This window comes from Epinephelus fuscoguttatus, linkage group LG8, assembly GCF_011397635.1.
Source record: "Epinephelus fuscoguttatus linkage group LG8, E.fuscoguttatus.final_Chr_v1".
Lineage (NCBI taxonomy): Eukaryota > Metazoa > Chordata > Actinopteri > Perciformes > Serranidae > Epinephelus > Epinephelus fuscoguttatus.
The window spans coordinates 36441795-36469006 of record NC_064759.1 but is presented as its reverse complement, the minus strand read 5'-3'; the positions used below and the strand labels follow the sequence as shown (position 1 = coordinate 36469006).

Below are 27212 nucleotides of genomic sequence, written 5' to 3'. Positions count from 1 at the left end.
CATAAAATAATTACAATAATGTGGGGCACACATGCTTCCTACATCAGCTAATTCTTCCTCCTCTGTAAATGACTGCGGAGCCAGTGTTTATAATTCTGAGGCGGATCTCGCATTCATCCAAACCGCCGAGTGTATTTATACAAAGTGACATTTCTATATGGGAGATTTCCCCCTTTTCCCCCGCTAACTGAGGAAATCACATGTGGGTAGTGAACTCCCGGGCTTACCTAATTCCACTGTGCTGTTGATTTGAGGAGGGAGAGGGAGGGAAGAATGGAGAAAAGGTACAAAAGCAGGATCGGGGAGGTACTTAAAGAAAAGACTGCAGCTTCATTTACAATCAACAAGAAAGAAAATGTAAATGTAGCACAAATGCAGCTTAAGTAAAGGGGAGGTTAACAGAATGAGATGAATGCAACTTAGCTCTGAGTCTGACAACTTCATAGCAGACATTTTGACTTAGTGGGAGAAGTACAGGTGTTTCTAATGAAATTAATTATAGCTCCTTTCTGTTCAAGTGTCCCGGTAAGCCACCACAGTGTGACAGTGAGCAATTATTAATGATTCACACCTGTTCTTTCCTACTGTGGTATGCCAAAATGACAACCTTGAAAAAAACCCTATCTGGATAATTTTCTCACAGAAGTAGTATGATTTCAAAGCACTGATATTTGATTGATATGGAGCTGACACCATAGTGCAAATGCATGATCTTAAAAAAAAGCTACAATGGAGACCCCACAGTCCTCTAATCCCTCCACTTAAAACTATCAAGAAACATGTCAATACAAATCATAATACAGTCAATAAAGGCAGTGACAGCTGTGTTCTCTGGCTGATATCTGTTTTGTCACACGGTGTCACACTGTCATCAAACAAGTTTGCATTTCATTACATCAGTCCCACTGCTTCATTTGCAAGTCAAGTGATCCAACTTCTGTGGTTTAAATTAGATTAAAGTTCTCACTTCCTCTATTGGGAGGGGACGGGAGAGAAATTGGTCAAAGAGATTATGAGTAATCGACAGAACTGTCACATGAGAAGAGATTTGGTGTTCTCAGAATGCCCTCATCAGGTTGCTGAAATGGCTGCATCTCAGAGACCTACAGGAGGTGTGAGTTAGAATAAAGGCTGCACTCAATCAGCTTCATCTGGAGCCAGTCACACTGAACATGTGCAATGACAGTGTACTCTGAGACTCAGCCTGAGCTAGTTGTTTCTCTGTTTGCTGGCAGTGCACCTTGTTCCAATAAGGAGGAAGAACCATGCAGCATGTGAGAACCACAAAAAAAGAGATAGAAGCTGAGGGAGACGAAGTCCTAAAAAGTGACAGAGAAGAGGAAACGGCTATGTGACACAGAGTGAGTAGAAAGGCTGCATTGTACTAATTAAGGAAAAAGTGCATGAAACCAAAAAAACAAAACTCAATAAAACATTATGATAGAGAAATTAAAAGAGGCAAGTTCTTGTGGAATATAGCCTCCATAAACAGTTTCCTGCTGCAACACCTCACCTCTGTTCCCTGCTTTCAGTTCTATGTTTTGTTGTTGCATGACTGTCATCTTTACATAATTGCCTCTGCAATAATTCTCTATACTCTTCTTCTAGTTTCCTCTATCTCATAACATCTTATTCTTTTTTCTCCCCTCTCCTCTCTTGCCAGTCAGGGTTTTGGTACAGTGACTCCAGAACAGTGAGGAGGAAGTGGCCCCTACGGGCCAGGCTCCTGACAAACCACAACTCTAAACAGGCAGTGCTGTGAAAATATGGCATTCAAACAAGTGCCAAAACTTCTGACCATCACGCCGGCATCCAAACAGCTGCAAGCACTGAGAACATTTAATGGGAAAAAACAAAGAGAAAGAAATGGACAGAAAAAGGGGACAAATAATAAAAGAAGTAGCAGGAGGGGGGTTTAAGAAAACATGCAAAACAGAGCTCCAGCAGCGTCTGTGTTGAGCTGGAGACCAGAGTGGGCCTTGTTTTTATTAGAAGGAACTAAGAGATGAGAAAGACATGATGCTAACACGTCAGCCCCCTGAGCCTGTGTGGAATGGAGTTTCTACCCACTTAAAAACATACTGAACAGAATCGTATGTTGCAGAGCAAGAAGCTGCAGGAAGAAATTGACTGAAGGATGCTGTAGGAAGGAAGAAATGAAGAAAAGAGTACTTCTGTTTAGTAGAAAATCTGTACAGAGAATGGCCCAGGTGTAAAGAATTAGAGGAGATGGCACATCAAACGGGGCTGTGCTCGGCCTCTTTCCTGTAGCCCTTGTGGCAGGAAATGCTCTACAGCATCCTGTGAGCTGACCAGAGAGGAACTGATGAGAGGGAGCAATGAGGAGACCAGATAAAGTGGGAGGTGAGAAACAGAGCAGGGCACACGTAGAAAATGTTCAGCAACACCCTGCAGAGGAGAGGGAGATCAGGAGACAAAACGGGGGGAATAAGGACATAGAGAGAAATAGGAGAAGGCCTAACTGAGGAAGTTCTACAGAACAAGAGAGAACAGGGCAGGGAAGAAGTCAGCAAGCAAAGAGAAAGAGAGGAAGCTAGAAGGTACGAAAAGCTCTACAACATCGTGTAAAATGAATTGGCACTTATAGGCTAGGTCAGGGATCTGCAACCTTTGCCATTAAAAGAGCCATTTTTGACCAAGAATAATTTGAAAAAATCTGTGTGGAGCCACAAAACATGTTTGAGCCTTATAATCAAGGTAAATAGCCTATTAAGTCTAAATTAGTGTATACTTATGGTCTAAATAAGCATTTGTTAATATGTTTTACCACAAGGTGGACACTGTGCAGGGCACTATTTATGATTATTTGGTACTTAAATTTTGCAGAGCTGGCAGTGAGAGCAAACAAATCTGTCCACGCACTACTACATTCTCTATTTTATTCAATGTACTTTTTTGGATTTGACATCCATAGCTAACCAGCCACTGCTATCAAGGTTCAGCAACATTTGGATTCATAGAATGAATTTCCATAGACTTCTTTTCTCAAAGGCTCAAGGAGCCACTGGACAGGGGCTAAAGAGCCACATGTGGCTCTGGAGTCACAGGTTGCCTACCCCTGAGCTAGGTGGAGGGGAATAGGAGAAATTGATTTTTTAGAATGCATAACGACTGAAGCATGTATAGACAGGGGAGTAATACAAAGCAGGCGTAGGGTTGAGCTAGACTTGTTAGGGTTTGATGGAGAAGAGGATGAATTAATTAAGGGCAGAAAGCATACTGTGGAGAGTAGAACATATTATTTGGAAGGCTTTAATGACACAGAGTAGAAAATGCTTCAAGAGCTGGGAAAAATATTACATTTTTTTCTCCAAACTGACGTTTTGCAAAAGTTCCCTTCGAGACATGTTGTAAAATGTATCTACATGTATGTAAAAATACTCTGCTACAATTGATATTATGTTTAACATGGTTTTCCCACATAAAAAGTGGAGAAAACCAACAACAACAAAACACCTAAAAGGGGCTGGAAGCAGATCTACTCTTTCTTGTTCACTGAGAAATTCTAAATCTGACATCCGCCTCGCCCATCACTGCTACATGCGGTAGGTTTTACTTTCACTTGTACTAGGATGACTGGTGAAAGGAGAGTGTGCATCAAAGTGGCTGGTGTTACCATTAGAGCAAACATTGGAGAGATTCAGCCATACATGTTTGAGCCTCAGTCAGACCCTGAAAATCTGTTGTGTACCAAAGTCAGTGACTAGCAGATGTATCAGAATTAGAAGTGTAGTTCGCACCTTTTATCTTCTACGATGGGGTTTTTGTTAGTTAGTGGAAGGACACCCCAGGGTCCAGTTTACATCCAGAAACTGCACTTTCTACCATATTTGCTAACAAAACTTAAACCATGCTAATGCTGATTCTGCTCTCTGTACTGACAGGTCTGCTCTGCGCTGGAGGCTTCAGGTTTCTTTGCTAGTGTTGTATCAAAGTTGGTGATATGTGTTTACCTATTAAACAACGTGTGGCTTTCGTATTAGTGATTTACCTAATCTATCTTGCCCACGGTACATTTGAATCTTGTCGCTCCCTTTAGTAGAGGCATGTAAAAACATCTTTCTAGTGTGTGTGTGTGTGTGTGTGTGTGTGTGAGGGAGAGAGAGATAGAGAACATTTGTGTCCTCCTCTGTACAAAGTCTGACATGTCAGGTTTTGATGTGTGAGCTTCTTGTCTCCCTGTGCTGCCTGTTGAACATGTGTCTGTCAGCTGGAGCTGTCCCTCAGCCTTCAAACCAGCCCTCTGCTCCTTAAAAAAACTCTTATGTGGCTTTAAAATGCTAATAACATCAGTCCATTACCAGGCTACACATAATGTGAGGCCTTCAAAAAACTCCTTTTAAAGCCCTTCAAATGCCTTCTCAGTTGTTAGAGGGGGAGATGGAAAAATATCAGGGGGGGAACAATGATGCTTTAAACACTGGCTCCTCATCATTACTGAGGAATGGAAGGAAGTCTTGCCAACAGTTGGACATTTCATTTCAGCATAAATGTATGGAGCAAAGCATATTTGCTCAAGTTAATAATTTTTGCCCGGGTTACATGTACGTAACTAGAGCCATGCATGTGTGCGATGATAAAGTGACAGGGGTGGGGTGCTGATTGGAGGGCTGTTGTATGTGTGTGTGTGTGTGTGTGTGTGTGTTTGTGTGTGTGGGATAAGATGTGGAGAGAAGAAAGGGGACCACCACAGTAGACTTGTCTACATGGTGGCTTCACATTTCCCTCTGCGGTTCCCTCAAACCTGCAGCTGAAGTAACATGACTGACATTCACACACAGACAGACAGACACACACACACTGCACTTCATTGCAAATCTTCAGCCTCACAATGCACCTACCTGCCAGTTTGCTAATCTTGATCCCATGGATAACAGCTAATATGAGGAGCAAGCAAACTATTGTGTTTGACTAAGACAGTCTAGAAAACACAATACCTGTAGGTGCATATCCATAATATAACTCAATAGCATCTTTAATGCTGGGCTCAGACGACAAGAGTTTTAAAATCCCAACCGATTTTGAAATCAGGTTGCATCATGGCTTAAGGAGAAACTTTACAGATTATCTTTCCCTGTTCTCAAACATGCAAACACAATACAAAATTTAGAAATAATGGCTCATCACACCCTACAAGATACTATTAACACTATTTTGCCAGAGGGAGCAACTCACATGGTCTCTCTCATGGGAAAGCGGATGTAAACTGAATAGAGACTAACTTGGTGCGACAACTTGCTATAATGTCATTAATGCTTTGCAGTAAGAAAAACAAAAGCAGACAGCTAAACAAGTCTGGATGAGAAACACGGGCCAATGCGGGTTATTTATTCTTCAGCAACAACTGGAGGTGAGATTTTAGCTGTCAGTTTTAATATCTGTCAACAATAGTGTGCTAGCTACAGTAAGCCTCAAGGACCAGAGGGTTTACCCTTGCTTGGCAGCACCATCAACTGCTCAGTACTGTATTGTAATTGTTGAGATTTTAAATCCTAAATATCAAACATGCTGGCACACACACTGTAAAAATAATAGATGTAGCGACTGTGACATCACTCATTGGCTTGTAGACTCCTGTTTTGAAGCCTCAAGTCTGGAATTACGGCCAATGCCATGTTGTTTTTTTGGAGCAAGAAGTGTCCATATTTGAGCAAGAGGCTGGAGCTGTGGAGAGAAGTGAGAAGCCGAGGACACTATCAGCAAGCAGCCTGACACTTAAACCAGCCCGCCCTCAATCATGCATTACTTTAAGCTCTAATAAAATGTAAATGGGTGAAAAAATTCATCCCATACAGGTGTCATGGACGGTAAACATGCTTATTTCTGCTGTAAAGTTGGGCAATTTAACATGGGGGTCTACGGAGATTGACTGGCTTCTGAAGCCTGCCTCAAGTGGCCATTCATAGAAATGCAGTTTTTGGCACTTAGTGTTGGCTTCATTTCTCAGCCTCAGAGGTTGCTGTTTTGCTTGCAATTATCGGGGCGACCCTGATGAGGCTGTGAGTAGTTCGGGAGGCTGAAGACCTCATCTGTAAACCTCGCACATTACCAGATAATTTGGACTGAACATCGGTTTCAACCAAGGTCCCAGACTGAATTTCACTGGCATTCAGTGTGGCACCTCAACTATATACACTTACTTAGTTATACATACATTGAATAATACCACAGGGGCACTAATAAGGATTGTTAAGTAGCAACTTAAGTGGCAGACCAACACGGAACATATGAATGTAGACGGATGAATCGAACACATATATAAGAGTTGATAATACACTGTACATTAAATAAGCTATTTGATATCGAGCATGCTTGAGTAAAAACAACTGGTAAAGACCAGGAGGAGGAAGATGGTTCAGAGCCCACTTTAATGCCAGTCTCTGGTTCTTTCAAGTCTGCTCGGGCCTCCTGGGGTTGTAATGTGCCTCTTATTACACAAGCATTAGGCAATTACGCCACTGGTTTCACATTGGCTTCCCAGAGCCACAGAAGAGCTTGTGGCTTCACACATGGACATTTGAAAGCATCTGCACATTCCTTCTTTCTTGAGGTTGACTTCTCTTTTTTTTTCTCCTTCGTACTTCTGCTCAATCCTCCAATTGCCTCTGCTCTGGTCTGATGTTCTACTGTGTAGCCTACTGATAAGTGCCACTTGGCAGGAGACTACTGACCACACACACACACGAATACACACACAGACATATATGGGCAGATGCCTACAGAAAAAAACACAGGGCATGCTTACAAAGAGCTGTATATATACAGAAACTTAACATCTAATTTCCTCTGAAGAATATCTAAAATACCATAACACACACCATATTGATGTAACTATTCTGTGTAGTTTGCCAAAGAACTAAACTGCTGATGACTGTGTAAGCACTGTGTTTTAACTACACACAAAGCCTTACTACTCCGAGGAAAAAAGTTGCCAGAAATTTCTCCCTCTGCCTGAGACCTCGCTGTGCATATCGACACATGGCTCAAGTTCAGCTATTTCTATGTAAATCCTGTGAAAAGAAACTAGACAAAGTGGAGACACACAGATTATCAATACAGTATTCCTGAATTCCCCCAACAGTCCACCTGGCCTCCGCTACTGCTGTGCGATTGGCCAGTCAGAGTGTCCCTGTCAGTACAATGACAGCTTCAAACCAACCACACAGGATGCCAGAACATCAACATGTCATGAGCAGGGAGAAAAGGAACTAAAACACAATAATGCACAAGGCTGGGGTTTGACTACACACGTGAACAGAAAAAACATATGCACTTACAATTTCTCACACACACACACACACAGGGGCTTTGACAGGGTAACACCGGTAGAATGTGTGTGGATCGCACGCTGCAGTGGAGCACAGAGCTTCCTAGGTTGGTGGTATGGGTGTATTCTTAGAACCCTTATATCCTGCTTCAGGATGAACCATTTGCACACACACACGCATTCACACACAGGCACAATCAATGAGCCCAGTGGCCAGGCAGTCAACCCCTGGATCAGGCCCTTTTAAGAGTGCAGGACAGCTGAGTGGTGATCCCTCTTGCCTCTGTCAGCATGCTTCCCGACCTGACTGACAGTAGTATGCCAAAACACAAGAGCTGTTTCCGGGAAGCTCTGAATTAAGGTCTGTCACCTTGAGTGCCACCAAACAAGGACTGCAGACGTTCATGCTGCACTCAACAATAACACACAGACAGATGTTAAAGGGTAAAAAAATGAAAGGGCAGTTGTTGGGAATCCATACTGCGGGTGTTTCAGCTCCGCAATGAAAAGGACAAACATGTGAAAGAGGAAACTGCACTGTGCACACTCAAGGTTAATGAGGTCACTTGGTCTGCTCACATGTGAGTACCATTCTTGGATGGTGCCAGAGGAAAGATTGTGTTGTTCCCAGAATTAAAAGGGTCTATCTTCTGATGAGAATGAAAATGTGCATAGCAGTTATTTTTCCACTCTGCAGGGGGTGCTAGAGAAAGGTAACCATGATGCATAGGGCCTACCCTCTTAGGAGCATTACTGTATTAGCTCAAGCATGGGTATATAGCCCAGTTGCCAGAAGGAAATGTTGGAATTGTAAGTTCCTGCAAACCACAGATACCTTACATTTGTATGTTTTATACACATATCAATGTTTTCAAAGTGAAGTGGTTTCGATTAGATGTACATGTAGCATGGCACCTATGAGAGACCACTGTACACGACTAACAAACAACAAAACTGGGTGTTGTTTAGCAAGACAATTGGGTATACTTAGAGATTTTATCTTTTATATGAATCAAAATGTCAGCCTATGGGTGATGCTACATACAGTAAAAGGTTTTGGTGTTATTCGAATTGAAAAGCTTCATCCTGTGAAGAACATGATTTTGTGCAGCAAAGTTAATAATTTGACGAGAGGTCATTAAAATCATTCTTCCTCTGAGGACAGTGGTTATCGACAGCAAATTTAACCAAAATCCACGAAAGACATTTCCACATATAGTGTCAAATGTTGGAAAAACTAGACAGTCTTTAATACCTCATGGTGTCAATACAGGAAAAATCACGGTATTTTCAAAATGGCCAAAATTGGTGCTCTTTGGATGATAGATCTCTGTATCAAAATGTTATTAAGATATTATTATGTTGGGTATTATTATATTAGGTTGGACCAAACTGTTGGACAAATGGACCCAAAGATGAACAGACCAACGTGGTCCCCTACGCTTTGTGCCAAAAAAGAGAGGGAAAATAAGCTGTGGTGTACTTGTTTGATTCCCTTGTGGTAAATCCTAATACCCCCTTCTCTCCCTCTTCTCCACTTTCTCCGCACATTACATAGGAATCATATGCATAAAATGGCCATAAAAATGTATAGCAGGGCCCAGGCTTGGGTTTTCTGCCTCCTAATCCCCCTAAACCTCTAACTGCAGGCTGAGGAATACAAGTGTTGTGGTGCAATCTTCTCACAGAGCGGAGGGCCTGAGAATAACATCACAGAGGCCACAGATATTTATGGAATGAACCGCAGGCTGTACACAGAAGTCAGCAGACACCACAACACAGCACACAAGACGCTGTATACAGCTCCCTACTCATATACAGCACAAGACACTGCCGGCTCAACACAAAGTGTAGAGCTGTGGTCAAAAGCTCTCCAGTGATGGATAAGTGGAATTAGAAGGACAGAAAGAAAGATGATAAAGACACAATATGATGTATAGCTATAAATCATTTTAGTCAGTATTCATATGAATTAGACTCATTAATCTGTTCACGAGCCTCTAGTCGGACAGAAAGAGGGACGGCTGGTGGTCAGCCTGGACAGCGTGGAGTACACTCTCAAAAAGCCTTATACCGAGTGGTTGACTTGATTGAACACAGCGGTCAGGTACTCTGGTTCACAGATCAAAGATCAAATCCACTAACATTCATCTGGTTTCCTCTGTTCTGGTCTTGTAACATTAGCTCTGCAAACACAAACCACGTCTTCCTCCCTCTGTTTCGGCTGTAGAGGCAAATGGCATTTTTTCCCCTTCCAGGAAATCAGGTTGCACGTCATATGATATGTTCGCTGTATCATCTGGGACACAGAGAAATATATCTATCACGCTGGTTCCCACTGAAAAGAACGACAAATATCACTTAATCAAAAGAGAAAAAAAAGGTGAAGGGGGAAATATTCCACCTCAAAGCCACAGCAGTATTCAGTGGCTAAGTCTAAACTTCCTGTTCACATTACGACACGTTGTCTGAGTGCTATTTCAACATGAGCCCCACCAAGCCCACTCACAGTCTCATCTGTCGGCTCCATGCAGCCTATCCTGTCTGATTCAAAACATAAATTTTAGGGCAAACTTTAATAAAAGGGGGCGTATGATTTACTCTGGGTAGCGGCTGTCCCCATTCTTAAAACAATTTGATATTACATTAATCCTGAGTGTCGAGGCAATGTGAAATATGTCTTCTGCGTTTACCAGCACCAGGTGTTTCATTTGCTGGACTGACAAAAAACAATGTTTATTCTGGCTGACCCTCCAGTCTTCGCTTATTTTATCTTCTTTCTCTGTGGAAGAGAGGGAGAGCATGGGTGTTCATCTAAAGTGAGAGAGAAGAAGAGGGGGTTAAAAGAAAGACAGAGAAAGAAATGGAGCTAAATGATTTACAGTTGACAAAGAAAGGTCTAGCTCTAATCATCTCAATTGGTCCCTTTCCTCAGCCTCCCAGGCCCAAACAGAGCACAACCAGGATGAAGCCCTGGCCTCAGAAGCCCTCAGAGCAATTCTTGTAAACGCAGTATCTTGCAGTATGAGCCACTTGACCTCTGTTTGCTGGGTGGGTCTGGTATTGGACGCCTCTGTTTGCTGGCTTACATTCAACAAACTCTCATGGCTAAGTGCCATCTCCCCCTTTTCTGCCCTAAAAGCTTCTAATGACTACTGCGTTATATTGTGATAACACATCTGCCTTTACCGTAATCTAATTACGCTCACTTTAAGACAAATGTGTAATATCAAACGGAATTGTTGTAATTACATATATTTAAGTTAATATATTCACATGAACCAACTAAAAGATCAGAACAGCTAGTTAGCCAAACAAGCACCAATTAAATTAAAGAGATTTACTAAGTTGGTTTGGTTTTGCCCACAGTTCTGAGTTAATGACACACTGGCATATTTTCACAAAAAGACAAAATTTAGAAAAGCAAGAGTGTAGACTAGGAAATTAAGATCCTCTGATTATATTTTTAGAGTCTGAAAGTAGCAACCGAAATAGATAAAGAGAACTTTGATTCAAACGGCTCATGTCTGGTTGGGTAATCCCCACAAACACCACTTTTACTGTTCCAAAATGCTACTCTGTGTACTCAAAAGACTGTGTAGCAATGTACTACACCAGCAGGGAGTAATTGAGAAGTTTTACTACATAACTCCTTTTAGCACTACTATTACAAAACTTAATTTTAGTGTACAAAAGATTTGCTGCTCAGCATTTAGGCTGCTCTTTAGTGTCATCTTAAACAGATCACACCAAAGATTTTTTTTGTTTTTCACCCTAGTGTAGAGATATTACAACCATTGCCATCATTGCCTCTGAAAGGAGTTTATCATTAAACCTGCTCAGGAGCCAGGGGAGTTTTTAAAGCAACTCCTAAATCAGTGTATATAAGTGTAGGTCCTGAGTGTCACTGTGTGTGGCCCGAGCAGCTCCTCTCCTCCACTGCGGCAGCGAAGCAAAGCCGGCGCACTTTTTGCTGGTGTAAACAAACGGGGAAATGGGGCACTTGGCAGCCGACTAAAGTGAGTGATGAGGCAAGTGTGCACTGAAGCATCTAATGAATCATTTGCTGGGAACTCTGGATTTTATGAGGAAAAGAAAGATGAGGAGGAAGACAAGAAAGAGGGAGACCAGCTGAGTGCATAAAAAACAGAATGGCACTTCAAATGAAAAGAAAGTAAGAGTTGCAGCTGTCATACAGACGCCTGACAGAATCATTCAGTGTTTTGCCCCAGTGTGAGGACAAGAGATTACAATGCATAAAACTTGCAAGGTCTCCTAATCCTAATACTAGCACAGCAGCAGTATGTGAACTCCAGTGAGCGGTGGTGAATTTACAGAGGTGACTGCTGACGCTGTGACGGGTCTGCACCTTTGAACGGAGCTGATGTGCTGATGGCGTATAAGCCGCTTTATTCCACACCTTGCCTTCACCCCTACTGCCTCGGAGTAATAAAATAGAATGACTACCTCTGCTACTACTGAATGAACAAACAGTGAAATTTAACAATGATAATTACAAGACAGATCTGACCTAAAACACATATTCAGTGCGGCTGACCGTTCATAGTAACCAAGCCCACTTAGTTCTACTGAAGTCTTTCCATTTATCTATCTCAAGAATTTATTGTGGTTAAGTTGCATCTGTGAAAAGTCATAACTATTGATTATATGTTATGAAAGCTGTTTTTTGAAATATGTGTCACTGAGAGTGTGTAATGACAGTTTCCACAAACACCACTTTAACTACAGAGTGACAGTTAACCACAATTGCAACTTACATGGTTAACTTTATATTAACTTGTAGCCTTTATAATACACCAAGAGCACAGTAGTTGTCTGAAGACTGAACTGAGTACCAAAAATGTTGTAATGTGAAACAGTCAGTGTCTAGTTAAATAGTCAGAGTCTCTTTAAGAACCTGCAATGCAGCGCAGTTAGCAGCCAAACAAATTTCTAATTCTATGAATGAACACTGTAAAAATATGGATCCACTGAGAGGGCAAACAGAAAAAAAAAACTGCCAACCAGGTAAACCAGGTAAACCACACACACACACACACACACACACACACACACACGGCTATGGCAAGGATGTTACTAGAAGAGAAGGATGCATATAACATAGTGCCAGGGAGTTTTATTGGTAACAGGCAGGGTCCTGGCTTCAGCGGGATGTGTTTATCTGTGGAGGGGAGATCCCCATCACAACCACTTATTAGGACATATATGTGGGCTTAACCAGGCAGCCATTCAACAGCAATAAGGGGCTTGCTTACTGACCACAGTGTGCTGGGACTGGGACCAGTCTAACCAACACTAGAGCAATAGAGAGGAAAAGCGAGACGAGAAGGAAATAACAAATACACATGGAGACGGAGAGAAAAAAAACATAGAAAAAAAGAGATGGGGGGTAAAAAGAAAAGCAAAAGCTGAGAAAGAGTGGAAAGTGATGGATGGGGGTATGAAAAAAAGTTATTTAGGCAGATACATTTATTGTAGCCAAAAAGAAAAAGTGCGTAAGAGCAACTTGATAGGGGAAACATACGATATTGCAAAAGGAAATAACAAAAATAGTAACAGCCAGCTACATTAAACATCAAAAAAGTCATTAAAGAAAAAAGAAGACAAAAAGGATAATAAGAAGTTAAGTGATGAGGGTATACCAACTGTCAAAGGCGTAGAGTGGGTTCTTAACACCAGAAACAAGCATGGGATGAGGACAGAAAGTAGAGAGAAAAACAGGGACTGGACAAAATTTGCCAGACTAACACATACTTTGGAAAGTGTAAGAGAAAAAGACACAGTAGGAGGGAGGGAAATAGACAGAGTCCATCGATACAGCCACATCATGTTGACTTGGCTCTGCATCACCACTGACACAGCAGACGTGTCTGCCGTTACCATAGAAACACAGGCATGTGCACTAATCAAAACAAAAAAACAAAAACCATATTTTGCGGCAGCGGGATGCTCCCTGAGTCTCCCTCGGACAGACCATGAGGTAACCGAGTATGTGATGGAATCTAGAGCTGTGTCATCTAGGTGTGGGGATGTCGGGAAATGTGCAGGATATTTTAGGACATAAAAACACACACAGACACACACACAGACACACACACACATGTAGAAACATGTGCAGACACATGGATGCAAGCAGGCACACAGAGAGGAACAAACATGCAAGTTGGTTAAGTTAGTCTTTCATCATTTAGACTTTCCCTAGATAGTAATTATTCAATTGAGATTTTTTTTCCTTTACAAAAGGGTTGCTCGGATAATACCAATAGCAACTGTGAGGCGTTAGTCATCTTCTTAACACTGATAGATTACAAGGGCTCCCTCATCAATTCAAACTCCCTCTTTATTCTAACACCAAACACTGAGTTGTAATCAAGACCAGAAATAAAAGGCTGCGTGCAGGGATAGTGTTGTAAAAATCGCTAACGAGTGTATAACAGGGACATCTAAAAGAAAATCAAGATATGTGTGCATGGTAGGGTAACTATGAAAAATATATAGATATAAAGGAGCTTTAGTTGCATTTAATATAAATAAATATTTCATGTATTCATATATTTAATTTGTTTTAAAGTATATAAAAACCTTCAACTACAAATTAAGGCAACCAAAAATATTTGGTTCATCACTTACTGTTAACGACAATTAGCTAATTATCAGTTATTTCAAAGTCAGTTAAATCTTATCAGTTAATATGTGTGTGTTAATAAAAGGTCAATATTAGATACAAACTTACATTTTGTTTTAACCCTCAAACCTAGACATTTTAACACGCGTCTCTATGTCCTTTCAAAGGGACGCTCAATCTATACATGCTAGTTGACAGAGTGGTCCCCATTCTCCCCAACATACAAGAAGCTTTCAATTAAGTGTTCCATAAGTGAAAAAAAAAAAAAATCACACTGGAAAAAGGAGAAAAACAGAGAGAATGAGAGAAAAGGGGAGTAAAAGATCTGTGAGATTTTACAGAGGGCCCAAACCACAAGAAAGTCAGGGCTGAATGCATGCTGGACATTCCCCGGGCCGGCGCTCATGTACTCGGAAAAAGCCCGCTTTTTCAAGACAGGAAAATGATTTCAGCTGTGTAAATTGACAGCGGCCTTGTAGCTGAAGATGGAGAGGGAGAAGGAGGGGAAGCCTGTAGCTGTGTGTCATAATTCCTGCTTAGTGAAGAAGCCGCTGGGGAGCTACTCTTTCAGGGAAACAAAATTTAACATCACATGATCAAATGAAATGGTGTTAATTGTTACCAAATGAACCTGGTGGTGGATATCGACTTGGCCTTACAGTTTTATAGTCAAACAGGTTTATTTTACCTTCTTTGAGGAAATCTTCCGACTCTAAATGGCAAATACACACTGTGCCCTGAAATTGTTGAGGCTGAAAGGAAAGCTGGGGAGCTTTGAAGTGTGTCAGAGACAGTGTTAGTGTAACGGCATCAAGACATGCTCCGTCAGGATGTTTACACATGCTCGCTATTTTAGCCTTCACTCTCGTCTTCTCTCACAGGGTGGCATTACAGTAAATCCTGGTTTTAGACATTGTGAGGCAATCATTTCATGTACAGTAGACAATAACAGCATGGCTGCTTAGATCAGTCATTCAATTATGACAACGGATGTAATTAGTGGTGGGCTTTAAACAGAAAAGCAGCAAATGGCTACCGGCACTCACAGACATATTTCTTCCTATAGCCTCAGTTGGTTATAGATTGTAAACACACATCGGTTTGCATGATTACAGACTCTCACTTTGACTTTCTCTATACAACTTGGGAGAGCACATGCAGTAGGATTCAGCACAGATAAAGTGCATAACGGTGCGTGGTAATGGTATGTCAACAAGGCCCTGATCTCAGGGTTATCAATCATGTGACTCAGAAAGAAGTGTGATCATCCTAAATTGGAGGGCAGATGTGAACAGGGAAGGTGGTGAGGATAATGCATGGTTAGAAATGGATGAATGAACACAGAGAGTGGTTTGGTATAATTCCTGGGTTTCACTGCAGAGAGGGAAGTGGTGAGTCTTGGCTTCTGTGTGTAGAGGTTAAGGGGGTGAGTGAATGTGGGTGTGTTTGTACACATGGCCATGCCTGCTGCTAGTGTTTGTGACAAAGTATTGTATATGTGTATTTTTGTGTGCATAGGTGCAGTGAGTGCTTGTGCTCACTGCACATTTGGGTGTGAATGCATGACTGAGTGTAGGGAAGTTAACTGTCTTTGTGAGTGCATGTGTTCCCGACTGTGTATGTTGAATGACTATGTGCGTGTGGAGGGCAACATGGTAGCGTGTGTGTGTTAAGGCCAGGGTGGAGCGTTGTGCGAGTCAATCCATGTCTATGAGCAGATGTGGGCACCACAGCCACAGAACCACCAATCCTCTAACTACCACAGGCAGAACATTACTGGCCAATATGGGGTAAAATTGCATGGCTGGTCTAACTGGTTTTTGGGGCGAAAGTCTGAGAAAAACTCCAGATTATTTTCCATGCCCACAAGATCATCATTTATCATCTGACATGATAACAACATGGCCAACATGTCAACAAAATAAATCCAGGCACAGTTTCCATGGAAACAGAGTAGTTACTACCCATTAGCTGTACTAACTTGAACCAAACAAAGAGCAAACATTTTAGCACGGTACACTGTGTGGAACTCGTGGGATGAAAAAAAAATACCCCCCAAAAGTCCCTGCAAAACAGTAGCTATGGTTACTGATCAATACCATCTTTGCTCCAATACATCAAACAAGTAAATGAGAGACTGTGAGGGAGATAGGTTGGGTACTCTGGAAGAAATTTAGACAATGTTGGACAGAGTGTGGTATTCCCCTCCATTTTGCCTTGATGGTTACAGATTGTCAGACATGCCCAAGGGCCTAGACCCCCTCTGCCTCCCTGCTCCATGTAATCTCCCTACATATGACACTTCCACCAACTGAAAGCAGCAATGAAGCCTAAAGTGGCCTCTCCTCTACTTTTGTTGTCCACCTTTTTTTTTTCCCTCTCCACTCCACGTCTTGTGTCAGCTCACATCTCACTTGCAGCTGCACAAAGCATTTGGCACCACTTTTATCTCTCTCATTACATGTGTTTGCCAGCTCCATATCTGCCCATTCACACAACTCTCTCTCTCTCTCTCTCTCTCTCTCTCTCTCTCTCTCACACACACACACACACACACACACACACACGCAGTGGGGCTGCGGTTTTGAGGCAGCTATGACACAATCCAGATTCTTTTAGCTGCCTTTAGCGGGGAAATGTGTTTTGCGCAGAGCTATTTCCCTCAGAAGTCCAGATTTTCCCTGCCTAGTTGCTTTGATCCGCATGGCACGGGGGGCTTGTGTCAACAGTCTTGTGTTTCAGCTGGAGGGCCCGGCGGACCCCCAAGGTGTCATTCATTGCTCTCTGTCATTGCTGGGGCAGCTTAACCACTATGTGGCGCTGTCACCCGCTGCTCCTTAAAAACCTCCCATGAGACAGCAAACATCATGCGGACACAGAAGTGCACCCATGCTCAGCCTGAACACACACACGCAGACACCAAAAACACTTGCCTCACAACAGGTTATATGGAGTGTGACTTGAGGTCAGACAAATTTGATTGGCACCTTTAATGAACTGTGGTCAAATAACAAGCTTTGTGGTGATCTGTTACTACCGGTGGTGTCTGTTTTCAGAGAAGAATGTGATAAAGCTGTGTGAGTGTGATGAGATGTAATAACAACAGAGGTGTCAGAGCTGAAAATTAAATTGTGTAAAAGAGAAAGAGGGAGACTGTGAGGTAGACTCAGTGATAAATATCTTGCACATTATCTCAAAATGGAAAAACTGTGGATGAACATAGGGCATTTGTAAACAGTGGAGAAGGGAAAACAGCAACAGTTTAAACAAAGACTGTCCATTTGTAATCAACATGCTGTTAGAGGGATGTTATTAGGCATTGGAGAAGTAGTTTATTTTTCAGCATACATTTAAACATGCACTGATTTGCTAAACTGTGTCACTGATATGTTTATATCCTATTTGAATTTTATACTTTAATGAATAAATGGCACAATAAGATCAATTCAGCGACGTTGTAGTGAGAAGAGAGTTCGTCTTACTGGTAGATGTCTTTTCGCAGCACAGTGCGTGTCAGTGGGTTATCAGCCTGAGGAGCCATGCTGAGGGAACCCAGCTTTAAAACCAGGGTGTCTTCTTTTTTCACTTGGGGATCTAGTGGGACACGCACAGATACACAATCACATACACTGAATACAGACAGAGTTACATATTGTATATATGTGTGTACACTGTAAAGAGACAATGTATTTATCCTCTGTGCACAGTTTTATGAATGATTAAACAAACGTGAATACACACACGCAAAAACTGTGGGACATAAAGACTGTTCAAACACATAAAAACAGTGTCTTACAGAGCCTTACCACTATTAGTCATTACTACCAACAGACAAAACAAGCCATGACATTCTGACAAAGATTCTATATTGTGTAGGAGTGTATATAACTGTGGTTGGTTCTTCAGAACCTCAACTATTTCTCTTAGCAAACGTCTAATGTGGCGGCTCTGCTATGTCTGCTCAGCCATGACAGAGACTTTCATGAAGTCACCGCAGACCTGAAGAATCTTAAACACAGCCTGTGACTTATACTGTCCCCATTGTTGTTTTCCATGCGAAAACATAAATGTGCATTCAAAAGCGTCGAGCAGTTCTCCAACCTGATGCTGTATGTTTATCCTGTGCCCCAGGGCAGAAGACCCTGATCACACTGGTGTTGATGTACATGAGAGGCAAATTTCGAGAGGTCAGAGTGTGGCTTCTCATTGGTTGACCTGCTGACTTCCCACGCTCTCTGTACCGTCTTGGTACTGTAGCCTAAAAGACATTAAATTAAACATGTAAATAATAAATTAATGAGATCCAAAAAAAGGTTTTGTTGTTTTAATGGCTAATTCAAATGACAAAGAAGTAAATAAATCCTTATCGTGGAGTAGTCGATCAAGTAGCTTGAAATGTGTATGAGTTTAAAGTAAAATTGTACGAATTTTAGTTTAACTTTAAGGCTGTTAACTGGTACAATGTATTGTACCAGTTGTACAATGCATTTCTTTTATTAATTCATTGTGAATTCTCAGTTCCTTTGACTACTGTATATTTCTAGCTTTTGCAAAAAAACTGCAACATGATCTACAACTGCTTTCAATATGCACATTTTTTCATGCAAGCTTAAAATAAAAAATATATAAATACTTTGTTATTGATTTCCCAAATGGGTCAAGCCTTGACATACTACACAGTTATAGAAACTGACAGACACTTTTTTTCTACCTGGAAAACCCCTGCCACAGTCGCCAATAAGGGACAGGATAGCACCACATCAAAGGGCTGGGCTGTCAGCAGGATTTCTCTCAGGTACTGAGGAGAGCTGTCTGCCAGAGGATCAGTGGTCAACCGCTGGCTGGCGGTGGTAGCACTGCTGCGCGTTGGCCGCTCAGGACGGGTGGTGAGCTTATGACGGACATTTTTGGTGACAGCTTGGGTGTATGTGATCGACAGGAAGCCGTGCTGCTGGTGAGAGCCCTCCAGGACCTTGGCTGCCGTCTGGCCAGTGGTCAGACAGGACAAATCACACTGATGATAGGCATCATTACACAGAGCAACAGCAGACAGAAACTTTAACTGTTCAGTGCTATGTTGGTCTGATTTCTTGGCTGAGGGTTAAGTCTGGCTAAGCATGACATATTTCTAGATTTTACGATTCAAATACATTTTTGTGCAAAATTTCTCCTGTTAAATGACGAATCTAGAATCTTGATCAAGAAACTGAAATCAGAGCTTTCACCTTCAACAATTCATTATTTAGTGGAAAAGACTGAACCTCAGCCAAAAAAACAGACCTCTGTGCTCTAATAAACAATTTTTAAAAAAGCAAAGCTGAGGCTACAAACTATAAAGGCTTCTAGCTAGAGCAAATGTATTTATATTCTGTGCAGTAATTTAGACTGGATCAGCCCACTTTATGATATACACAAATTATTTGAAAACCAATTAATGACTGCGGCTGAATTCTGAGGCTGAATTATTTCTGATTTATCAGAAAAGCCAGCTTTCCAATCTTGTGTGTTATTTGCAAAGCAAACACAGGGTGAAAATCACTTAAATAGCCATTAACTAAAAGAAAATAATCTCCAACTGTTGCATGATTAAAAGAAACGAAGATCTGTTTAAGACATCAGGGTAAGTCTGCAAAAACATCCAGTAACAGTGGACTTAACAGGTGTTAAAATTATCGATTAACTGAAAATGTCTAACAAGTTTAGAGTACATTCCTCAGAGTGAAAGTGTTTTATATAACTAATTATAGGGTTTTTTCCATTTGCTGTATTATGTGATTGATTTTATTAATTTGTGATTTTTACCATGACAACAGTTTAGAACTAGTGGAAAATTTCAAAGCAACTTAATGACTGTTTAAATCCAAATTAAAGCACTGCCATCTGAAACCTCTCTGAGGAGCCAACACAACTCTTTAAAGCCACTGTTAATGGTAGTTAAGCAGAGTCAACTAAAAAGGAGAAGAGCTGGATTCTTACAGGAGGGAAAAAGCCAGAAAAGTGGCTGAAAGATTCTTGCTTGCTGACGGGTCGAACCAACACAGTGCGTCTGTTCAGCTTGTCAGTGCAAGAAAGGACCACTCCTCCACAGCTGCCCGAGCTCCGCACACCCTCCTCCGTACTGGAGGTGAGGAGAGGGAAGGAGGAGAGAGAGAAAGGAGATGCCGAAGGGGACAGATAAGGCAAGAAGTAACAGGGAGGGGGCAAAGAAGGTCATTGCATATATACAGATAGAGAAGGGTAGGAAAAAATAAAACAGGGAAGAAAAGACAGGAAAGCATGTAACCTTAAGATAATTTTGAAAAAATCAAATAAAGAGTAAACTGATTAAAACCAAAGGAAGTTAAACCAGCTTGAACCAGCTGACATATTGTGGAATGGTCTTATACTATCCAGTAATAGGAACACGGGAAAAAAAATGTTTACTACTGTGATGAGCAGTTGTTGAATGGAAAAGTGTAATTTACGGACATTTAAAATCCCTGACCTGTACACAAGATAAATGCTGATAAATTACAAATCTTATCATTACATCAAGTCTACCTTTACTTCTTAACTAACGTAATTTCTGCTCTATGCAACACATTTTCATGTTTTAGATACCAGTATAAGACCATTACCAGAAAAAGTTTTGATCAACAAGAGTATGGAGGCCCATATCCAAGTCACCTCCCACACACACAAACACACAGAAGAACAGTTGTCACCAAATTTCATTGACTTGATTATTTAGCCAATAAGAGCCACTGGAGAGACAGGGGAATGAAATTCTGGAAATGGAATTCATTTATTTATTCTGTTTTCGTGAAAATTTTAAGGTGTATCAAATTATTAGATTTGTGGACACTCTGCATTATAGCCAAAAACATTCTTTTTCCTTACGACTTCCTTTATTTTCCTGTCTGTCCAGCATGAGCAGAGATGTGTGACCTTGATTAGGAGCAGCAGGATGGCAGAGGCACATTATATAAAGGCCTAAGGCTGCTATGTCTGGTTTGGGACAGGCAGAAGCCTCACCACAGCTGTCTCCTTGCACTGCAGAATGAGTCCTTCATAGTGGCCAGAGTGTAAGCCCTGCCCTGGCCTGGAGAGACACACAAGGCCAAGCTTAACTTGGGCATCTGGGATTACTCATGCTGTTGTGGCAGGGATTGATAATATCTCTTTAATGGCAACAGTACTTACAAAACTACATTTAGATAACTGCAACACAGGCTGATAGTAACATTTTTATCCAACTTGCAGCAGCAGAGGCTTCGATGCAGGTAAATTATGTATGGAAATTACAATTCCTCGAATTTCATACAGTTCTTGGAAATATTAATACTTATATAATATACGTATATAAACATGAATAATGTGATGCCGAAATTATTTAAGCATTTTTGTAGTGGCCATCGATAAGAAGCAGAGAGCACCTGTAAAGCAGACATCAAAAGAAGTTAACATGAAGACAGACACAACAATCATCACTCTCAATTTGAAGCACAACGTAAACACTAAATCTACAGTATTTAAAAAACACAGAGGCATGCTTAGCCTTATTACAGTTACTCTCGGATGCCAAATCATGCACAACACATGTATGGCAAAATGTTTCACACAATGGAAATGGTTCAACACCATCTGCATCATATCTTTTACGCCATCCTCAGCATGCCCCCACCAGAATACTGGGAGCTCATTGAGAGAAGAGTAGATCTACTGGTGAGTGTGTACGTGTGTGCGTGCCTTTCATACATAGTTATCTTGTGTGTGTGTGTGTGTGTGTGTATGTCAGTTCTTCCTCTGTGTGCGCCTGTGTGAATATCTCTTTGTAATCTTCCCTCTCAGCTGTAAGAGTGACTAATACATATGGACCCCCCACAGCTCTTCATTTTTCCCATCATCCCTCTCTTTTCTCGCTCTCCGCTCCCATCCAGTCAGCCTTCGCTCCAAGCCATTTGCTGAACAGCTGGAAGACATCAGCTCCAATTTGTGTGAGCTGCTCCTTGGAGTGAATAAGGGTGAACTGTCACCGGTCGTCTCCTCTCGGGGGGCGTCTCTGCGTTTCAGAACAGTTCAAGGAGCACTGTTGCTATGGGAGACCTAGCTAAAATAAGAGAAGAAGAAGCTCCCTAATTTCTAAACTTCCCTCTGACCAGGAGATGCCCCCCTACAGCGTTTCATACCCAATCACCCCATCAACTCCTTGCTTCTATGTTTCCCTTTAATTTACTTCTGCTCCAGGATTAGTGAGCCTGACACCTACAGGGTTCAACGCCCACCTATTTCAGATTCCTTGGAGACTCTCTCTGTCATATTCCTTCCCTCTTTCACACTTTTTTGTCCTCCTCTTATTTTGATACAATCAGGGATTCAATTATATATTCACCTCGCATATTTGCCTGCCCTATCTAACTTTCCATTCATTTTCCAGCGGTGAGATAGCTAAGGCCAGATGAGACATTTTCTCTGTCAAGCTTGATTTAATCTGACCTACTGCACACAAATAACCTGGGCTGGGTGATGAAATAGCTAACAATTATCTGTTCAGAATGATTAATATGGACTCCAACCCCTGTGGGCTCTCTTGTATATGTGGATGATACAGATTAGAGTGGGCCAGGAGCCCAGAGGTCCTCCACTGTGTCCTAAACAGCCATGACTATAACCTGGCTTGGAAGATGGAGTGCTTCTGCATGCCAGAACTTTGGTCGGTTAAAAGTGTGTTGAGACCATGTTGTTAAAAGCACATTAAACTGAAATAACCTAGAAATGAGAAAATTGACCCATTATCTACTTAGGAAGGCATAGAGGTCTACTAAAGAGATTAAGGTTGGCTCCGTCTCAGAAGCAATTGGACACACACCTGTGGAGAGCAGAGCAGTATGATATAATGACCCACGACACCTTTACGCTCTAAAACTGTCTAACCACTGACACTGTCCTGGCTTAGGTTGATACTCCATACAGTATGCAACACATGTGGCCTGACAGAATATAAATCAACTAACTGCAGCCAAACAGGGAGGTCTGGAAGTTGCTTGCTAGACGGTCAGATTCAAAGGCAAGACAATCACCTCGTTCCCACTCTGACCTGTACTCACATGCTGAGGACACGGCTGAGGTGATTTTCAAATCTGGCAAATCAGAATCCATATCTATTATCATATCAGTGGTGAGAGCACTGATTGCTAATGATGGGGTTCAATATGGGCACAGGGCCCAGAAAGGCCTATCTCCCTTTCACTGCCTGGCTCAATCAGAGAAGAAGGCACTTTGAGGAACATAACTATTCAGGCACGTAGGCACACAGACCTGAAAACACACACAAACACACTGTGCTTTGCTGGATGCAACATGCTGGAGTGTTATAGATCGCTGTTTCATTATCTCCTCAGACAGAGACAGAGGGAATTGCCTCCTGCTAAGTGGTCTCTTCCCAACATAACAAGACCTCAGGCACGTACACAGAGCACACTCAGAGCTTCTGACTGCATCACAGAGGTATGTGATCAAGACTAGGAGGAAAAAATACAGGAAAAAATAAGGATTTAGATATTGAAGCGAAGCCACCATTTAATTGATGGGAAGAATGTGTAGGGCATGGAAAAAAATATATAGAAATCTTTAGTTACAGCTTCAGTTTCACCATGCTGCAGTATGTGCTTTCATAATTTCAGAGCCCAGAGCTAAATTACCCCATTTTGACTGGAACTTGACATGGGGAGAGATTACCATAAGGATGCAGTGGAACATCGCCCAGTGGTTTTCCTCCCCAACAACGTGTTAATGTTTCTGTGAATCGATTCAGACACCGCAGGCTCAGAGAAAATGACTGACATACAGTACGGAGTGAACTCTCCCTTGCTCTGTGAGTCAGAGATGGGCCGGCCCAGAGCCCGCTCAATGCGTCAGTCTAGTCTCTCAGTCCATCTGTCTGTCCATTCGCCTGTTAGTCTGTGTTAACCACTGTAACAGCTGTCTGGAAAGACGATGACGCTGAGGTGATAATCCGAAAAATCACCCATATGAGCAGAAGTGGGAACAACAGACAAAGTGTTAGTGGTATTGGTGGTGAATTGTGTGTGCAAGCAAGTGTGTGTTTAGACTCTGACTGTGAGAGCACAAGTGTGTGGGTGCAGCAGTGTGATCTGGGGGATAGAGAGAACGCCGTTAGGGAGGGTTGGAGGGTCCCACTTTTATCGCTGCCTCCGCCAGCTTCACATCAGTTAGACAAGGCACAAAGCTATTCCTGCTTGTTGACTCAAAGACTTCCCGAAAAAACCTGGATGCATACTGTATATGTGTTCAAATGTAAGAGATGGGCTCTACCTGCATCTGTGGTGGTCAATGTTGAAGCTGCCAACTTTACATTTGATCTTTGTGTAAACATCCTGAACATCAACTGAGGCACTCAGGTCTTCTAGTTCACTGATGACACAGATCTCTGGCAGAAACACACAAAAAAAGAAAATAGTTATTTTATACTTATATAAAGTCAATCACATTCATTAGGCTATGTTACTGTGTATCGATCATTAGTTTGCAACACTGTGAATGTCAGGAGTTTCTCCCTCCGTTTTTGTTTTAGCATGCTGTATGGTCATGATTGTACTTGGCAGAAAGGCAAAAGAGCTGAACCCAGACTTCAGTATAGGAAGTTTCATCTGTGTGTGTGTGAATTTCATTTCTGTGGGCAAAGACCTACACTGTAGCTAACCCTGTCCAGGTCTCGCCTTTGGTGCTGATCCAACTGCTGTGGTCAGTTCCTGCACGGCGGACCAGTGTTAGGCTGATTAAGGCTAGAGCCTATGTGAACACACACACCCACAGACACACACATCACTGCCTGGCTGCCTAAGGAAGTCATACTGAAAATCGTGGGCAAGAAGGCAAAGCGTGATTAAGATATTGCTCAGCCTGTCATAATGAGGAGTTTCTGTGTGTGTGTGTGTGTGTGTGTGTTTACACAACACTGAATGTTCATGTAGACTTTTCTGTGTGTGTCTTCATGAAAATGTATGTGCGTGCCTCAGTGCACCTTGTGTGCAAACAAACCCACCCACTTCAGGCAAAGTGAGTAAGCTTCATAGAAGGACTGATTAACTTTGTATTGAACCGAGCCTGTGAGCTTAACTGTTGGTTCTCTCTCATTGTTTCCACAGAAAAAGTCCCACAATCACAGCTTGGGAAAATGAACTTCATGCATGTGAAACTATGGTTGTTGTTGTACTGATGCCTTGTGGTGATTCTGAGAAACACAGAGGTTCCTAATGACTTATTAAAAATGAAACACAAGGCATGTCAGCTTTATTGTGGATACTGTGTGGAAAGAACTCTCCCAAGTTGTTAGATACTCAGAAACTCATCGTCACCAAACATGGTGTTGATATTGATGTATGAGTTTTCTAAACCCACCCTGTAAGAGCACTGGAAACCCTTAGTCCCTTGGTCTTAAATGGTTCATCTTAAAAGGAGGAAAGTGTACCACTGATTTGTGCTTTTAGCAGAGCCTCTTGAGACTCATGCTGAAATTTCTACCTCTAATCTTCCAACACATAATAGCATAACATTATACCCGAGAACCAATACGCCTGGAATGGCTGTTTTTCCATTTCTCTGGAGAGACAAGAATCTTATTTCCTTTGGAGTTGAAAAACATATTACATCATTGCAGATTGTCTGCAGTCATATCTGTGGCTTACTTATCTCTGAGAATGTTAACTGTGATATTAGCAATCTAATATATTGCATACACACAATTCTTGTTTTCAATAACATGCTTAATGTGTTTCACACAGAAAATCCAGTGGTAAGTTCATCTCGCAACTCAGATGGCAAAAATTAAGCCCAAATCCAAAGTAATGCCTATTTAGGATGTCTCTAAGTCAAACCATCTCTGTGAGGTCCTCCAAAACATTCCGTTTCCACTATTAAAGACCTTAAGCTGGGCGATCTGCTTGGCAGATGCTAAATATTACAGCCACCAATTAAAGGTAAATCTAGCCTTTCATCGCCCCAGTAAATCTAAAGGGGACAAGAGGCGGTTCGCTTGGGATTCATCATCCATTTATTTATTTGTCTTCTCCCTCCATTCCTCCTTCTCTCCAGCTGCTTTTCCCTTCCGAGTGCTCAACATTTGAATGAGAAAAGAGGTGGGGGCTGATCACTTTAAGTGTTGATACAGCAGGATTGTAAGAACTCTGAGTAGCTTCCTGCACTCTTTCACACTGCACACTGACAAACTTGCAATAAAAAATAGTCCCATTTTACATAGGAGAGTTTTCTCTATTGTCTTTAAACACAGATTAATCAGATCTCAATTTAGTAACAGATAATGATGTATTGTATATTCTGTCATTGCTCATGCTGTCTACCCAGTTGATATTCAATTATTCTACACTTCTGTTGCAGCTACCATGAACTTTATACAGAGGCATACCACACATCAACAACAACAACAACAACAAAAAAAACACTATTGTGTATTATCAATCAGCAATAGAAATTTAGAAATGTACTGAAATTCACTGTATTTTTCAAAAAGAGGTCAGGGTACCTGTCTTTTTGGCTGTTGGGTCAGGAGCAAACAGTTTTACTGTGACCTTGGGTAACATCCACTGCATCCAAAGACTGACTTTCCCACTGGTGCCACCAATGCTGCTAGTTTTCTGTTCCAGAGTCACTGTGTCAGCAAACGGACCATCGTCTCCAGCAGGCACAGAGTCCCCCTAGGGAGTCAAAACAGGATCTGTTCAATCAGGGCTTTTAAGAAGGTACAAGCCATGATTTTAGCCAATACTTGGAACTACCACATGAGCTTGAAGACTGTGACAGAATTCAAACATTGATAAAACATTTGAAAGTAATCTGTTCATCCAATTTTCTAACTGAAGAACAGAAAAGAGAAAGCGAAAAGAGAAATGTACTTTTGTTGTCAATGTCAAAGCCATTAACAAGTTAAACTTGAGTTATTAAGTTTGGATAGTCAGTCAAGAGTTGCAATAGTCAAACAGACCAAAAAAACAGGAAGAACATGAAAGAACATATGCAACAAATCAAGCAGCACGTTGCAGGGCTGAAAAATGAAGCCAACGCAGAAGTGCCAAAAACTGCAGTTTCACCAATAGCCATTTGAAGCTGACTCCAAGAGCAAGTTAATCCCCATAGACCTCCATGTTAAAATGCCCAACTTTACAGCCGAAATAAACGTTAACAGCCTGGTATGGCCACTTTAAGTGACCCCAGATTTATAGAGTATAAATGTAACTTTTTCTATTTGTGTTTTCAGTTGAT

General features: G+C 41.7%; 1 protein-coding gene across 6 annotated transcripts in view; it reads right to left on the bottom strand.

The window, feature by feature from the left end:
- Positions 1 to 27212, bottom strand: part of LOC125892761 (intermembrane lipid transfer protein VPS13B-like) — a 360799-nt gene that overhangs the window by 130705 nt on the left and 202882 nt on the right. For 4 of the 6 annotated variants that reach the window (XM_049582966.1, XM_049582968.1, XM_049582967.1 and 1 more), the window contains exons 26-31: positions 26476 to 26647; positions 24249 to 24363; positions 19911 to 20052; positions 18646 to 18918; positions 18036 to 18192; positions 17417 to 17528 (exon numbers count right to left, since the gene is read on the bottom strand). In XM_049582966.1, coding sequence (XP_049438923.1) covers positions 17417 to 17528; positions 18036 to 18192; positions 18646 to 18918; positions 19911 to 20052; positions 24249 to 24363; positions 26476 to 26647 — 971 coding nt within the window. Of the gene's footprint in view, positions 1 to 17416; positions 17529 to 18035; positions 18193 to 18645; positions 18919 to 19910; positions 20053 to 20948; positions 21016 to 24248; positions 24364 to 26475; positions 26648 to 27212 lie in introns of all 6 variants that reach the window. The other 2 variants (XM_049582970.1, XM_049582971.1) reach the window with 1 other exon arrangement.